This window comes from Electrophorus electricus, chromosome 7 (assembly GCF_041902795.1).
Source record: "Electrophorus electricus isolate QZ-2024a chromosome 7, ASM4190279v1, whole genome shotgun sequence".
NCBI classification, from domain to species: Eukaryota; Metazoa; Chordata; class Actinopteri; order Gymnotiformes; family Gymnotidae; genus Electrophorus; species Electrophorus electricus.
This window is the reverse complement of record NC_137503.1, coordinates 9,086,509-9,100,675: the sequence shown is the minus strand read 5'-3', so window position 1 is coordinate 9,100,675 and position 14,167 is coordinate 9,086,509. Positions and strand designations below refer to the sequence as shown.

General features: G+C 39.3%; 1 protein-coding gene across 12 annotated transcripts in view; it reads right to left on the bottom strand.

Annotated features, from left to right (window-relative positions):
- Positions 1 to 14,167, bottom strand: part of cadpsb (Ca2+-dependent activator protein for secretion b) — a 65,574-nt gene that overhangs the window by 36,995 nt on the left and 14,412 nt on the right. For all 12 annotated transcript variants that reach the window (XR_014124482.1, XM_081717275.1, XM_081717276.1 and 9 more), the window contains exons 2-5: positions 12,914 to 13,027; positions 9,179 to 9,511; positions 1,744 to 1,824; positions 1,154 to 1,387 (exon numbers count right to left, since the gene is read on the bottom strand). Coding sequence is in view for 11 of the 12 variants with exons in the window: in XM_081717275.1 (XP_081573401.1) it covers positions 1,154 to 1,387; positions 1,744 to 1,824; positions 9,179 to 9,511; positions 12,914 to 13,027 (762 nt within the window). In the remaining variant the exon portion in view is untranslated. The remainder of the gene's footprint in view (positions 1 to 1,153; positions 1,388 to 1,743; positions 1,825 to 9,178; positions 9,512 to 12,913; positions 13,028 to 14,167) is intronic.

Genomic DNA, 14,167 nt, shown 5'->3' with positions numbered 1-14,167 from the left:
GCACTGTAATTATAGCAGAAACTTTAGTGGAAAGAGCTCTTTGGGGCCTTCAATCTTCTCCAAGATCATCCATCAAAAGTGCAGTATTACTCCTTTTAATATACAACTTCCTTGTCTGCTCACAGTGCAGTGTGTCTGCAATTTCAAGTGAGGAAAACTAACTAACACTGAAGCTGCTAGCACTGCTAAATCTATCACTTTCTCAGAATCTCAGATTCTCCATCGCAAGTAGGCACTTCTTGACTTCCAAATTAAGTGAAACAAACTTGCAGAAGACATTCTGCATAAATTAAAAAATGATGCTCTTAAATATAGCACAATACACATGCCAGTGTATTCTGTACACATACATATACAAAAAAAATGATCTTCAACAATGTTCCTTTATTCATGTGAAAAATCACCAATGTTTATTTATTTTATGGGAAAAACATTAAAAACATATTTAGCTGTTCATTCGCATTGATAAATAAGTTCTATTAAGCAGAAAAGTGGCTTTTTAGGCAATGAGTAATGCAATATTTCTTTTAAAAGGTGACAGTGACACACAGTGACAATGCTCTAAAAGGGCTCTCTACATGGTAAATGGATGACCCCTCTGAATAGATGCCATTCACTTGTCAAAGATAATAATATGTTAAAGGTGGGGCATGTTAAAGGTTCCTTTTTCATAACATTCCAATTTTATTTTTAACAAACCGATTTACTGCAGATTTGGTGTAAATTTGGTATAAATTGATGTCATAATTGGTGTCCTAAAAGCAGTTGCAAATAAGTACAGCGTTGTTGCAGGGTTTTTAAAAACCACCAAATTTTCTGTCAGTCAACTAATTTTAGCAACCTATATGAAAAATCCTTGGCTTGCTCATAAATCCTAACTCAGTCCTGAGTATTTCTAAGACACTGTAATTACAAAGACTTATTTTTTTTACAATTACAAAGATTTTAATTGTAAAGACTTATTTTTAGGCATGTATTCATGAAAAAGGTAAGTTATACTTCAATTACTTGTTAGCTACATTAGTCTTATAGCTCAAGTGCAAAACTAAGGAAACATCAGACATGTCTATCTTGGCTAACTGACTACATTTGGGATAGGGGAAACATATCAGAGACATGCTGAAATATTGTTCAATAGTTAGCTTTACTGTACCTCAAGGGTGAAGGACAGGACCACATCTGACTTGGACAGCTGGTTCTCGTCCTCCTGGCCCATGTCGATGATGGAGGTGTTGTGTCCTCTCTTCAGCTTCTGCAGTTTGAACTCACCCCCCTTGGACACAGGCATGCTCTCCAAGTTGGCCATCAGCTGGTTCACTGATGACTTCAGTTCCTCAATGTACATGGCCTCCATCTCCTTAGACACAAACTTGGGGAACTTGCCAGCCTGTTGTTAAAAAATAAAGCAGGAAAAAAAATAAGTTAATATGAACATGCAACTAATTCAAAGACAGAAACAGGTATGATTATTGTATGGCTATTACATCAGACACAATGCAACCTTATAAGCCTAGATGTAAGTCATAGAAATAACTAAAATACAGATTTTGTTTAGAATAGAGCTTACTTTTAGCATTAGTAATTTTATGAAGCAATTTCCATGCAAAGACCAGAACAATTAATATCAACCTCTACTGTGCTTCTAACAACTTTAAATTGTCAATATTAGTTATTTCCAAGTTGCTACTATCATTTCTAAAAATGATGTGTGGGGTGTGTGACTGATCAGAAAAGCAAACTCACCCTGGCAATCTGATCAGCCATCTGAAGGCGCCCATCAAGTTCTCTCCTGATTTGAGCAGCTTGCTCATCCAGATTATCCAACTACAAATCACACACATGCATACAGATGCGCACACACACACACACACACACACACACACACACACACACACACACACACACACACACACACACACACACACACACAAACAAACAAAATGTTAGTGTTGGCACCACTTTTCAAAAATTATTTCATATAATTGGTCAACCAATCTACTGAAATTTAAATTAATAAAAAAACAGCCATTTATAAAACAGAACCAAAGGTCATTCTTCACTTAAAAAACTTGATAGTGGAGGTTTCCTGACAAAGATGAAAGGGCATTTATTTTAATTGATTTAATTTATAACATAATTAGGCCTGCTCATTATAACATAATTAGGTCAGATCAAAAGAGCAACTTTAAATTGCTTAAATACATTTAATGCCACGTGAATTTCCTAAAACTATTCATCACTTTCCTAAAACTAAAACTAATAGTTTTTAATTTACTAAAACACAGTCAAATTAACCATTCATTTTGAAACTATCCTAAAACACATTTTTTTTTAACAAACAGTGATACAATTAATAGTCTATTCTAAGCAATACTGCAAATACTAGGAATACTGGTGATGTTTTTAAGACAAACAGTATTAAGTTCAGAATTTTGAAAGCACCACATTTAACTTAAATATAAAGCAATAAAACTGGTTTTGTAGACATAATGTATTTAGCATGAGGCTTTTCACAAAAATCAATTTTAATGTACAAGGATTAGGGAAAAACAATAGATTTTACACCAGAAAGAAAGCCTAAGGTCAATAAAAGTCTTGCAGGAGCAAGAAATGCTTTGTGTTCTTCTTGAGCCTTAATCATTTAAGGTAATGAACTGCATCTGTGCTTTCTGCATACCACTATCTGCAACTTTAATCCTGTCAACCACAATGCCTATATAAAATGACAAATTTTCATTCTGGTGAATTTTGTTATTTCTTCTTACATAAATGCTAAACTTTCCCTTCATGTTTGTAGTGTTATTTTTAATAACCCTAACAAACAGAAATCACCCACAATGAAAGCACGCAAGCACCCTGAGTTCTGAGACCAAAACCCTTTCCTTTGCATTGTTGACTTTTTGGCTGTGTGTGTTCCTGTTTGCTCAGATGCATGTGTTGAACATGAGCTTGCATGTAAATAAGGCGGAGGAGGAGCGAGCGCGCAGCTGCCATCAGGCACACACGCCCTCACTGTGAGTTCATCTGAGTGTACTGTGATATCTAGCGCATCCCTCCCACCCACTCATCTGTCGCTTCCTGTCTGTGCCACTTTTCTTGCTCTCGCCTACACAGCCTCCAGGGGGCTACAGCGCCACGGCAACCCTTGCTGTGACAACAGTCACCGTGGCACAGGAATTCCCACCACCAGAGGGGGGCAGAGCAGGGCTGTGTCCCTAGAGCCTCGCCTCCGTGGACTGCCCTCCCGCGGCTCTGATCGGTTGAAGCATGGCACGACAAGCATGACACAACAGGAAACCCCAGCGTTGGTGGGTGTGGCTAGGGTTCCAGGAAAGGAAAAGACAGCGCTGATTTTGAGTGGGTGGGTAGGCTCTGTTAAACAGGAGGCAGCACTTGCAGCAAACCCAGCCAAAGCTTCAGAATGTATTCTTGGAATCTCATATCACAATTCAGGACTCACAGGCATCACCTATAACTGTGCTTGCCCGTGCCTTTTTGGGCCAAACTCTGCACATCAACCAGCACCAACAGCTGCTAGAAGTAAAAAAAATTTGAAGACATTCAATACCTGGCAAAGGTTCCAGCAGTGGTCTCATCTAGGTCATAAACACTTGTTATAGTTTGGTTAGTAGGTGAGATCAAGACAGCTCTGCACTACATGCTGAGCTCTCATTACCATTCCAAAATAGACCTTTTTTACAACGACACTTCACCACTGTTTGATTAACTTGATCTCCACAACTTGATCAAGGACCTAATCAAGCAACAAGGGTGGGGTGCACTTTCTGAAGTTCTGTGTCTCCTCTCTTCCTACAGCTCGATGGGAGGAGCCATTGCTAGCTCCACCAGCCTCAAACAAACAGCAGTCCTTTTGATAGGTATACTCCAGGAACAATACACCCCAGCCATGTTATAGCCTTATGTATACTCACATTGAGCACAGAAATCATTAGGGTGTTCGCTTGGCCTTTTCAGCCACTCCAAGCAGCAGGGGTTTATAGGAACAGTTGTTGCACAACTACCTGCAGTCACAGCAGGTCTGAAGACCCAGTGTGTGTGAAATACCTCAGAGCTCTTAATGTTCGGTGCTTTGTTGATGTCTGCATGACCTGGCACACCAATGATCAGTGCACATTTCTAAGCAGTTTGCTACTGGCAGCTGTTAACCTAGATTCATCCACATGGTAACATGGGCAGAGAGGCCCCTGTGCATTAATAATTAATCCATATCTAGGTTTGCTGACAGCAGGACAGAGACAACAGAACAAAATCTGAAGAAGGAACTGTCAAGCCTTCAACCCAATTTCCTCTTCCGTTGTCTCTCCCAAAATGTTGGCGTGATCGAGAGGTAAAGAGAGCCACCATACTGTGGTGACAAAGTTAAAATCTTCTAGATGCATGTTCTTCAAGTGTAATCTTGTGTGGCATACATATGAACTATGGAGAATGCAGCAGAGTAAGAGAGAGAGATAAAGAGGAAAAATAAGGATATGACAGTATTGATTCTGTAGTTAATATGAGGAGGAAGAAAAGAGAAAGGGAGAGAAAGAACAAAAAAGAGTGAGAAAAAGAATGAGAGAGTCCTTAAGTCACTAATGGCTTGTACTTTCATAATTAAGTCAGCAGTATCCAGTAGCCCTCCATCTACAGCAAATCACTGACAGACTCACCATCCTGCTCCATTATAAAGAACATAGACAGACTGAATAAAGAATTCAGCACAAGGTCATTTGATTAGTGACTATGTATAGTATGTGTGCATGTGTGTGCGTGCATGTATTCTTGTGAGTGTGTGATGTAACCCTGCTGATTCTCTGTGAGATGCTATTTAGTAGAGTATATATTCAGCTCTGGTAGCCAGCTGCATAACCCCCCTCCCCCATTTCTCTCTCTATCTGCATTGATTCTGTTCCGGTTTCTCACTATATTTCTCTCTCCCACACACATACACAATGTCATTTCTACTGTCCATCATGTCGATCCATCTACTGAGGAACCACTGCACCCCAATACAAAGCACCTCTCACCTGCTCAAAGATCAGTTTGTTCTCTACTAATGTCCGGCAGCACATACAGTAAAAAATTATAATCACATACAGTAAAAAATTGACATGGTCTCTGTTCTTCTCTGTTGCTGGATGGTAACTAATTCAATCAGCAGAAGAGGGCTGGAGAGAGAGGTGTGTTCCAAAGTGAATCCGTGAGGGGAAATATTTATGACTGTACGGAGATGAGTGTGAACAGGCTGATTTACTCGATAACAACAGCCGTCCACCACCACATAATGCTCAGAGGATCAGAGCCACACAACAACTAACTATACAGACTCACAGAGTATTACAGCACATAATACACTGACAGTGCTTGAGATTCAAAGGCTGTTCATTTCTGTTTTGGGGTTTGCCATCTGCTATATAAGTCCCTTTATATTAGTTCACATGCCAGTGTTTTGATTATCACCAAGCCCATTGAGATTCTAATAAGAGTAATGATGTTTACACTCCTTGATTATTAAAGCAAAGCAATAATTTAACTCAACATGGCAACAGGACTTACCCCTCCCTCTTGTGTTATGCCGCAGGTCCTCTCTAACCTTTAAAGCTAATTTATTAAAGGATATATGCATATTCATTATATTTAAGTACATGTGAATATTCATCATTAAATAACAGAATTATCTCTAAACATTTTCATCAAAATATCCCTCTGAAATGTCTCCACAGAAGAGAAACTGCTGATGCAATGGCATATGCAAACAGTAGTTTCTTTTTTTCATCAAAAAGAAAAAAAACCCAAAAACGTCATGTTGAGTAGCTGGGCATTACAATTCATCAAGAATTTCCATACAAGAGCTCTAGCTTTGGGACACACTATAAAAAGTGTTTGCTGATGTGAATACTGAAATGTTTGATTTGCAGACAAAGATTTTGGTTGCCTCATTAACTGTGCAGGTGGGCTATCATTATAAATTCAGTGACTCAGCAAATGTACATTTGGAAGATTGGATGCTGATATACCCAGAGCCGACTTTACTATCTCTTTGGGATTCTCAAACAGAAATTCCAGGTGAGGAGCTGTGTAATGTGAGATGATGGGCCATTTGTTTTTATCCATGACAGGGTGAGCATGTGTGTGAGCGTGCATGCAGGCAGACAACAGTGCAGCTGCTCTGACTGTGAGTGTGTAGCTGCAAACAATTTCTGCCAATTACGTGTGATTGTGTTTTCATTAAACACACTCCAGGTGGTGTACGAGGCAACTATTGGCAGGCAAAGAGAAAAGACCTCCTACGCGTAGCCTTGAGACCCTCACGGCAGACTCCACCCACAGGACCAAAGAGAAAAGAGTGTGTGTGCAGGCCGCTTCTCGTTTGCCATAGCTAAACATGCTCAGTTTGATGTGGAGAGGACCATTTGATGTGTATTTACTTGCTTTCATTGAAGTGATGTGAGTGATAGGGAACGGTTATTGAATCAAGGGTGGCCCAACTAAATATATGAGTTCAGTTTCTGGGTTTTTGGATACAGAGTGAGGTTTGCCAACAGCTCCATTCATTTCAAGCTTTATTTCCCATCTCAATTATCCCAAACATTGATGTAATTTAATTAGCAAGTTATTTGCTGCTGGGAACCAACTAAAAGAGGCTGTTCTGAAATAAAGGTGTTGGATATCCAGCATACAAATGGGCTTTGGGTATCTGACTTAGTATTTCCAGTGCAGTGAATCTTTGTTTTCAAACTAGTTGAACACATTACTAATTCATATTTATATTGGTGGTGAGTCTAACTCTGGTTCTCTTGGCACACAGAACATACCAAGGAACTTTAGAAAGAAACCATTTTAGGGTTGATTTTTTAAAACAAGCCTACTAATGGACCAAACAACAAGATTGCTGATACAAGATGGCTTTATAATCAGAAATGCTTTTGTAGTTGCTGGCTGTCAGAGCGATGAGGGGAGCTAAGCCTCTGACTCACTCCTGATGTCTGCCTGCTTGGCATGATGGGGGGCAAAAATAGGCCTCTATTGTCTCCTGCTTCCTGTATCTAAGCACGAAAACACAGATGACAAGGACACCCCTGGGCATCGGCCACAAATTCCCACTGATCTCTTTGCAGACTCAACAAAATGCCTCTGGCTTCTCTGGTGTGCCACGCTTACCAAGTTATCTCATGTAGGAAAGTCTTTGTAGTCTTCAAGGGAAAGAAGGATTCACACTTGTCCCTTTTTATACCAGAATGACCTTTACAAATAATGTCTTCTGAGATACACTTCGCCTGTCACAACAAATTCCAACTAAACTCTGACCAAGAAAATTTCAGGGGTGATAAGGTGAACAGGTGTAGAAGATAGACCATTTCAAAGGTGGAAGAATGTTGTAATGTTACATAGTGACTGGAATTTCATAGAGACTTTAATGTATTCACTATCCATTTGATGGCCTACACAAACTCACTTCCCAAGACCTAGGTTTCATAGAGGGATTAATGTATTTATAATGTATTTATGATTAATACACACTGGTTACTTTAAAAGGCAGAGCCTTTTTTGTTTGGGAAATGAATCATTGTTATGCTCAAGGCACTATGGGAATGTTAGGATTGGGGCAAATTAAGTACATGTGCTAACTTGTTTCCCTGAAATTATTTTGTTGCTTTGTTAAATTCTGTGTTTAGCTTTATTTAGCTGTTTCTGCAAATGGAGGACAGTTTACTATAATGAAAGTAACATCCAAAGGGCCATCTGTGGTTGCTGGCACTTATTCATTACCTGCTTAACTATATATTTGTTTCTATGTACTTTCTGAATAATTCATAGTAGTTTCTTATTAACAAGTCTTAAAACTGAGTCACTGTTACGAATGCCAGGAATCATGCTCATCCCCGCACTGGCACGCCTACCTCTTCCCACACACGCCTCCGATCTGGTTTGCCAGAATACTAGCACACACCTCACTGTTCCCTCATCACTGCTCATTTACTTATGCTCTTCTCCCTCACACTCTTGTTGCGAAGTATTGCCAATATGTTGAGTACCAAGCGGTTCAGTCTTGTCTTCCTGGTTTTCGACTCCTGCCTGTGTTTCAGACCTCATCTCCTGCCTGTCCCCTGGACACCCCCCAGACTCTGCCCCTTGTTATCAACCTTGAACCAACCTGACTACGAATACCTGCCTGACCCGTATGATCTGTTCGATTTCCCAAATAAAACCTCTTGCTATTGGATCATCTTCCTTGTGTGTGCGTGCAATCATAACAGAAGCATTATATCAGAGCAGTGACTAAGCTCTAAAGTGCTAAATCATGATGCTCTGTAACTTTTGTTCTATCATAGAGTGGATTTTTGGGAGATGTTAGTGCGCAGACTGTATGCTAATTCTTGACCCAGAGGTCTAAACAAGAAAAGTACAAAGAACAGTATAGGGAGAGAGAAAGACAAAGGGAGGGAACATATTTAAAGACATACAAGACCTTTATCACTAGAAGAAAAATGAGCTACAAAAGAGAGTGGTGAAATTAGAATTGAGTGGCAAATTGCACATAAAATCAGGTTTGACAAAACTAATGGAAAAGTTATAAATCCACTGGAAAGGTATTTAGACTTTCAGTTTTAGCTTATATCAATGAGTGTTCCTGTAGCTGGTGACAAGCAAAACCAAGCAATCATCTATGATTTTTATAAGTATATGTAAGGGAGATGAGGACCTTCAGATGCATTAATGTGATGAAGAAATGTAAATTTCTCTCTGCTTCTTGCTTAATCACCTCATGACAAGGCTCCTAATCATGGTCTTGGAAGACACATTAGCAACAGTGTGCTTATTATTCACAGATCTCACTTCACATGCTGTAAAACTTGTTCTTTGGAGAACTAATGAGCTATGAACTCAGACACAACCAGGCATATTCTTCTTGTGAACACACCAGAACACACCAGAGAATCTTTTCAGCTTGTTTGACTTTGGTGAATCTATCTTTTATTAGTATCAGAATTAAGCACAGTGCACAAAACTGCAATGGAAAAGTTGAGATGTCAAGAAAAGCAGGAAGAAATAAATTAGCAGCAATGTGCTTTGGCAGCCCTTCAAAGTAAAAGAAGACACTTCAAAATGTCCCTACACTGCTTTACTAACCTATCATTCTCCGAACCATGTGGTGTGCTAGTAAGAGTGCCCTCACCTGGCAGGCCTGGTACAGTAGCTGGTGCTCAAATTTTTTGATGCCAAGGATCTGCTGGAACATCTCATAGAGCTGGTCCTTGCTGAGGATGAGCTCAGAGGCAGCACTGGCTGTCATGCGCTGCTGGGCCTTACGAGGGTCTTCATCTCCTCGGTAGATGGTGTCAAACTTGGCCATCCAGGAGCTTAGCACTGTCTCCTTGCTCAGACCATCAATCTCAGGCAGGCTGCGGACGCGCTTCTCGATGTGACGTTTGAAGACTTCACGAAAATCCACAGCTGAGAAACCCCCAGTCTGGACCATCTTAGCCACACGGTCACTTTTGAGAAACACCTGCAAGTCACATGTCCAAAGTATGGTTCTTAATGTGAATGGAATGTGGTCAAATTTATAAGCTGATATCTTAATGTTAACCTTTGTGACAAACAGTAATTGTTTCATTAATAATCAAAATTTGTTATATTTAACTGAGAGCCACCCAATTTTAAAATATAAAGTGTTACTATATTTTAGCCTTTTTGCTGGCCTAAAAGCATTTTCACTGAGTGACTGACTAAGTCTTGAAATTTAGTTTGAGTTCTTAAAACATTTATATTTACAAAGTCACTTTGGATAAAAGCATCAGCTAAATGCTATAAATGTTTATATGATTAAGTTGAGCAACTGAGGGTTAAGGGCCTCACTCAGGGGTCCAACAGTGGCAACCTAGCAGTGGTGGGACATAAACTGGCAACCTTCTGATTACTAGTCAAGTAGCTTAACCACTGAGTTACCACTGCCTCTTAAAGCTGTTATCTAGTTTGGTATCTAGCCAAGTTAACGCTAGACATAAAGTGGTTAGTAGAGAAGATAAATATCTTTGCTGCCTGTGAAGAGTAATAGTTGTTCTCTCATTAATTATGTAATTAGACAAATAGTTATACTGATGGACTATATCCAAGTTTGATTTCTACGTTACCTAGTGGAAGGATGTTATCTAAAGGCTAACTATCTAAAGGCTATAAAGGATGTTATCTAAAGGCTAACAGGTATATATGTAACATGAAAGATCAATCTCGTTTTAACATGTTGATAATTTCTCAAAGTCAGGCACTGCAGTCAAGCCCATTCTGGAAAAATTATAATTTTTAGGTTAGTTTCATGAATACTATCAGACTAAATCCTGAAGAAGACAGCAGTTTTTATTGCATATTTAAGAACTCAGTGTCTCAGTGAAGTGGTGAGCCACCTGGGTGCCAGAACTGACAGGGACCAACAGAGTCTTGGTCCCTGTCTTATTTGTGTCTTGATGGATGAATGTGCAAGTCGAGTCTTACTAGAGGCTCAAAGATATGTCTATAACTATCAATTGTAAAGAAAAAAGTGGACTTATATTTTGCTGTATGCAAACACTGAGGTGTTTTTTCATCAGAAGGACATAGAAGACCACTTGAATTGCCAAACTGCCTATGCCTTCTTTAGACTTTTTCAAGAAGTTCGACTGTCATACTATTGATGCTTATGACAAAGTTGACACTTGTGAAAAATACAATGCAGTGGATAGCAGTCTAGTGATACTAGGCTTGCTTAGTTGCCTTGTTAATGTAGAACAAAACTAGTGGTATATTACACTGTACTGATGTTATTATCTGAGAAAAAGAATGTCAAGGCACTCTATTTGCATGTAAACATCGGCCTTTATAAGAAGGTAAAATACAGAGACATACATGAGTCAATGTGTAATATGCATAATGAAACCATCAACCTGCTTGTAGAAATTGTGTCTCAGTGCTTTGCTTTAATTCTACAATTTGATGGATGAACCTCTGTCTATAGTGATATAGCAATAATATAGCAAAGTCATTACAGCCACAGGAAGAAATGGAAACTTTAAAATTTCACAGCCCTGAAATGATGGGCCAGTGCTAGAAGGAATGGTGCATTTATAAGGCCACAAATGTTCCATCTCTCTCTGAATTATTCAGGCTATCATTTCCTAGTGAAACCAGACAGGAAAAGAAGCGTGGTGTGATTTGTTCTCTGGTCCAGGTATTAGCTGAGTATGGTGAAAAGATCCTGGATTCTTACCTCCAACCCACCTTCGCACCCTCCAGCTCCAGCTCCCCATGCTCTAGCTTCAGCTGCCAGCCCCACCGTCTTACCTACCTTTGTCTCATATTTATCTCAAAGTTTTATGGTGGTGTGAGTGAAATATGACTATGCTGCTTTCCTACAGTTGGAAGATCTGGTGCAGCTGTTTGACAGCTGTTGTTCCTTGCTCCAGACTTGCAAAACTGATCATGCCAAAGCCAAATGAATCCCATGGTAGAACTATACAACCTATGAGGCACATATTGTGAATGATGGTGAAGTAAAAATATGGATCTGTTAGGATCACTGTGCTTGTTGCTGGTTAGTGAAAAGTCTGTCTAGGTTCATTCTGCAGTATCTTCACTGATACCACAGTGGATGCTTCGATGAAGCCTCCCGAAATAAGCATCAATCTACAGTCAAGCCAGTGATGCCATGCTACTACAGTTTTGGTTGCATTCTATCTATTGCAGTTACTTGTATTTTAAAAAAGAATTTTGATTTAATTTTTATTTGTTTATTCAAACAATAACTAAGACAGAATGTTGTCAAGTATTTAAATAATAATGTTTTTACATTTTTTATTATGCTATTATTCTATAAATTATTCATAATGGATTATTATCAAAATACTAATCAGTTCAAATTAATTCAAGTTTACTTTACTGAGATTGTTGTAATAAACTAATTTTCACTTTGAAGACACTAGGATTTTCTTCACCGATCATTATATACATTATTCTGATGTATATACAACATATATGGGCAAAGCCTTTGGCCTTCTCAAAGTAGTCTACATCCCATTCATTGAATATGTATGTGCATTTTCTTATATCTCATATTATTCATTTATTAGTATTGTTGTTGTTGGTATTATTTTCACCTTACATGTTTCATATTTAATTTTCTCCTCTTCCTAATGTCCTTAGTGTTGGGAGAGGTGAGGCAGCCTCTTCATCTTTTAAGCAAAAGCTGGAATAGGTGGCCCCCAAGCCTCCTTCTATCAGTCTGCCCTGTATTTAGTGCCACAAGCTAATTAGCATCCTCAGAGGTCCCAATCATAGCAACAGAACTGAATGACATAGTGACTTTACCACAACAATACTTTATCAGTGAGGCCATTAGCTTAGAAATTTCCCCACTATGTGTGTGTATGTGTTTTTGCTTTGAACCTTTCATATATCCCTTGAGGGCTGTTTAGTGCTCCCATCTTAATCTTAATTTACTTAGGCAAAGACATGCCATTACCAAAATGTTCTCTGTTAAGACAAATGTGACATGAGATAAAGTTTCAAACATAATACTCTTAAAAATATAGATGTTATCATTTTGATTAACAGCGGTGTTTCATGTTGTATATATTTTTGCATAACAATGTTGTAATCAAAGGTTTATAATAAGGGTTTGTGTGCACTGATTCATTTGTACACTGGTTGTGCATTTTAGATTAAAAGAGAATTCAGAAAATTTCATTATCAGACTGATGATACAGTCTGTGTTTTTATGCTGCTCTACTGAAAGAGCAAACTTTGGTTTAAAACATTAAAACAGGTTAAATTTCAACTCAAATAGCACTATAATTGGAAAGAAAATGATAGTTGGCTATTTTGAAAAACTGATTTGCTGTTCTGAAGCACCGCATTTGCAGTGACAGCTGGACAGTACCTCATAGTAGCTCTGAACTGCATTGATGAAGGCCTCATCTGCCACAATCTGAGTGTCTCCTTTAAGGAAAGACTCAAAGCGATCCTTGGTGGTCTGTAGCTGCTGCTTGGTGATCTGTAGCGGGAGAGAAAACAAAACCGCATCAGTGTCTAATCAATGAAAACAAAAGAGCACAAAGGGGCGAGACAGGATAGGGTGGGGGTGGGGGGAAGCATACATCTGGGTAGGCAGAATGGCCAAACACATAAACACTTCTTATCACTTGTACCCTGATTCATGCTGTATTCTATGTTTTTCATTTCCTCCTTGGTTTTAGATTACATCTTACTGATCTGTACTAAAATTTTCTAATTTGAGTAATCCCATATGTTTTCAGTACCAATTTGTTTTAAGGGTTACAGACATCACATGGGTCATGGGGTCAGTAAGAAGACAAAGGGAGAGTTATAAATCAGGAGTCGTTCTTCAGACTGGTAGCTATTAATCAGTACACCCTCTTCACAGCTGTTCATTCTCCCTATTTTTTGCATTCTGCCCTTATACTTCTGAAACCATCTTAAACACACCAGTACTTCTCTTCACTAAAATATACTAGAGTTCCTCTTCCATTGTCTTTTTCTCAGAGTCACAAACTTTGCACAACAATGTACATGCAATGCACAACCACTCTCTCTCTCTCTCACCCTAATGGCCTCTCTCTCTTCCTCTTCTTCCACATTGCCTTTCTCTGAATATGCAGGTGCAGAAAACATCAGTTATAATTCTCCAGAGCTTCCAGTACAGACTTCTAGCTAAACTCCCAGTGCACCTGTGCCAGCTAATCACAGTTCTGCAGCATTTGTTTACCTGGCTCAGGTGTGTAGGAAGCTACGACATGGTCACAGTGTGTATCCTTTAGGGCCTGAGCTGAAGATGTTGTAAATGCCGATTATCAGCACCAAACAAGACAGCCATGGAACAAAAGAGGTGCTGTGAAAGAAAAGGGCACATTGGAACAGCCTCCTCCTCCTACTCACACAGACTGCAGGAAGCAGAGCAATGACAGTAGCTGTTCTCGTTCTCTCTGTCTCTCTTTCACACACACACGCACGCACGCACGCACACACACACACACACACACACACACACACACACACACACACACACACACACACACACACACACACACACACACAAACACACACCGTCCTAGACAGAAAGACTATGGTAAATGTTATGCTAAACGTGTACTGTGTAACTGCTTAAAACAAATGA